Consider the following 3,691-nt stretch of genomic DNA (forward strand, 5'->3'; position numbering starts at 1 on the left):
ATCAATTATTTGGGACCATCTCACAATTAATTGAAAAACGTTTCCTATGAAGTTCACTTAGAATAATAATATAAAAAAAGTTTAATTTTTTAACTGTGACCTAAATAAATAAACTAATACAATGTTGTGGATAAATCGTGACCAACCAAATATCAATTTGAATGAATTTTTGTAAAAGCTACCGTATAAATAAGGCTTTTAAAAAAACCCTATTTTATGGTATTAGTCTTTAACCAAAATGTGGAGAAAGGTACTATATTAGATAGTAAAGATGGTCTAAAGTCGAAGTCTCCCTACATTATATTATTCACATTAACATTATCAATTGTTGGAGGACTAACCTAATTGAGTTCTTATTATTTTTATTTCCTAATTGAGTTATTTTGTGTCAAAGAAAACTAATTGATTATTGGAGATTTATTGAAAATTCAAGTAATCAATTTTTCTTACATAAACGATAGCGTTATTAGTTTAAATAATTAGTTATTAGAGGAAGAAGAAAATTGGTGAGAGGAGCGTAATTATATTTCGCCGTTGCACCAACTGCCATAAAGCGTCATATACTCTTATTGGATACACCGGAAAAGGATCCGGAGGATCCTTTTTCTAGGGATCCCGTGATCTCACCCGTCCATCGTATATCGTTCGGTCAGAAATCATTTCAAAATTTAAAATTTAAAATTAAATATGAATAGTACCTAACGAAAACTGACCATACGATATACAATAAACGGATGAGATTACAGGATTCCTAAAATCCTTTAAAAAAAAAATACGGCGAGGATCCCTAGGAAAAGGATCCGCCGGATAAACCAAATAACTTGTGGAATTGTAATAATTACTTGTTTCAACTTGCAACCAACTCTCTAAAAGCAACCAACACTAAGGCATGATCCTTCAATTTATTGTAAAACATTTTGAGTGCTGATTAACCGGTCAAAAGTACCACAAATATTCAAACAAAAACAAGAAAATAAAAATAAAAATAGTACACAAACAGGTGGCAACTCATTTAATATTAATATAGAAATTTACAAATATTCCAGAACCCATTTCTCCGTGGTCCCTCTCACTTTTGCCCTTCTCCATCATAGTGATCATATTTTGGCTTCTAATATTAATATCTGATTACAAAAACACAAACAAGTTGTTCTGTTGCTCTCCACTCATTTGAGACTATGATGCAATTCCAAACACCACCAACTACTAATAACGTTATTGTGACGGTATTCAAAACCAACCAGCAACATCGTACTAAATAAAATAATTAAAACACATAACTATACGTTAATGGTTTCAGAATACCGCGGCAGTGATATTATCCGATAAAATTTTCTGTTGTCATCGTGGCCATTGATTAATTAATAGTATTGGTGAAGCATGTCAGCAGTGGCCATGATTGGTTGGTTCACATGAAGCATATTCCAAGGGTTTATGAAACTGTTCTGATCGGCAACAGGGGTGGTTTCAAGGCCTCCGCCGTGGCCGACGCCGCCGTTGATGTAACCGAGGATCTCGTCGAGGGACTCCAGTCTCTGGCTGAGCTCCCCCATCTGCGCTTTCAATACCGAGTTTTCCGACTCGACATTCATGAAGTGCTGGGTGGTGATGTTTATGCTGGTCAGGATTTGGTTGTTCTCCTTCCGCAGCTGGGCGACCTGCGCCATCAGATCGTCCAGGTGCTGCTGCTTCCGCATCCGCGACCGCCGCGCCGATTCGCGGTTCGATTGCATCCGTTTTCTCTTTCTTTGATCCACCGGACGATGCAGATCCCCTTCAGAGGCATAGTTCTGAAGCTGAGCGGAACCAGAGGAATTTCCGCTTGAAGAAGCCATAGAAATATATGAAGATTTATATAAAAACTTAGATTAAATACTAAATTATTCAGATAATTATACACGAATATATATAATCTAGGTATATCTTAGGGAGCTAATTTCTGAGAAAACATAAAACCAGTAGAGGAAGACGACGGAGAAAGATTGGACAAGGTGGGTTCTGCGCCGGAGGGAGGAATCTACCATAAACCCGGAACGGAGGATTTCACTGAGAACTGGCGACATTAATCTCAAACATCAAGATCCAGATCTTCAGCATTTATATTTCCAGATTTTCAGCAGAAACACAAAGACCCAAGATATAACAGCAAAAACCCAGAACTCAACACCCAAAATAAAGCAAAAAAACCCAGAAATTGCTGAAAAAAAAAACCGACAGAGCCTCGGCCCTTAAGAAAAACAAAGAACGCAGAAGGAGAATTTAATCTCAGGGCCTTAGACTACGAAACGTAAAATAAAGAGGAGGGAGAGAAGGAAAGAGGAAGAGGTTAGTGAAGGGATGGAGGGGTCAATTTATAGAAGGAAAATGCAATAAAAAATCCCAAAAGAAAACCGAAAGAAATTGGAAATTAGATAAAAAAAAATGAAGAAAATAAGGAAAAAAAAGTTGAAAAAGTAAAGGGCTTAGGAATCTCCTCCAACCATTCTTCTACAGATGGAGGGGTTGGTGGGGAGACTGATAAGGCATGTGAAGTGTGTAAGAAATTTCCACAACCGTCCAATTCCAGCTGGTGGGCAGTGACAACATAATTTATTTTATTTTTTTTATGAATTTTACTGACCGGTTTTCCTTTTTCTTTTTCTTTTTTTCAATTTTTTTTGTTGAGTACTTGAGAAAAATACCCCGTATGTGACAGTATTTTACTTATAAGCGGCAAAATCGTTAAGATTAATTATTTTTATCAACATTAGCATACGCCTCATATTTTGTGTGTGAACTGCCCATGACTTTGTTTTGTGATAGAAGATAAAATTATCTTTTTATTCTCTTTTGGTTGACAAATTTTTTTTTATTAATGTAGTTAAAATTTTAAAGATTAGTTTATAAAATATTATTTAATTTAGAGATATTTTGTGTGTTGAAGAAAGAGACAGTTATAATAACAAGTAATCTTATAATGAATCATCAATAAATTAGTTTTATAAAATATTATTTAATTCATTTTTGTGTTGAACAGAAAGAAAATAAGTAGTAATTTTATGATGAATTGTTAATTTTATGTCATTCATTATTAACGAGAAGATTTTCAACTCGAATAATTTATTTTTGGAGATAACGCTTATTGATATAAGAAAATAAACGATGATTTTTACCTCTCTTTCACCATTAAGTACCACCAAATTTAACCGTTTCGCTAACAGTTAGTGAGCATGGCAAGTTGTGCCCCTTTTTATTGATATAGAATGGAACGTGACGCCTGAATGTAGCATGAAGGAATCCCAGGGATCAAGGTGGTATAAAAGTAGTAGAGTAAGGACAATACCGTCATTCAAAATATTTTATGTTGGATGCAAATCTGATTTTTTCTTTTATGAATAAGACATTTATTAAAACTTAAAACCTCTAAGAGCATTTTCAAAAGAGATCTCAAAAATTCTAGATGCAATGTTACTGTGCATATTTGATGTCAAAAATCTATCCAACCGAAGTGTTATTTGCTAACTGAATTTGAAGACTTTGTTATTTAGAGTCAATTTTGACATCAATATTAAATTTATTTTTAATTCATTTTAATAGTTTATCCCTTATTCCACTAACATTTCAACCACGGAAAGTTTTGTTTCTGTTGTAGGCCTATTTGATTGAGCGATCTAGGGTTTAGAGAGAGAAAGGAGGTCGGCCACAATTAGAG

The 3,691-nt window shown here is 34.3% G+C and overlaps 1 protein-coding gene across 1 annotated transcript; it reads right to left on the reverse strand.

The window, feature by feature from the left end:
* Positions 1-986: 986 nt before the first annotated feature.
* On the reverse strand, positions 987-1,997 carry BZIP5 (ocs element-binding factor 1). The gene has a single exon (NM_001294360.1). It carries the CDS (start codon positions 1,833-1,835, stop codon positions 1,362-1,364), a length of 474 nt encoding a protein of 157 aa, NP_001281289.1. The 5' UTR covers positions 1,836-1,997; the 3' UTR covers positions 987-1,361.
* Between the last annotated feature and the right edge of the window lie 1,694 nt (positions 1,998-3,691).

Source organism: Malus domestica, chromosome 15 (assembly GCF_042453785.1).
Source record: "Malus domestica chromosome 15, GDT2T_hap1".
NCBI lineage: Eukaryota > Viridiplantae > Streptophyta > Magnoliopsida > Rosales > Rosaceae > Malus > Malus domestica.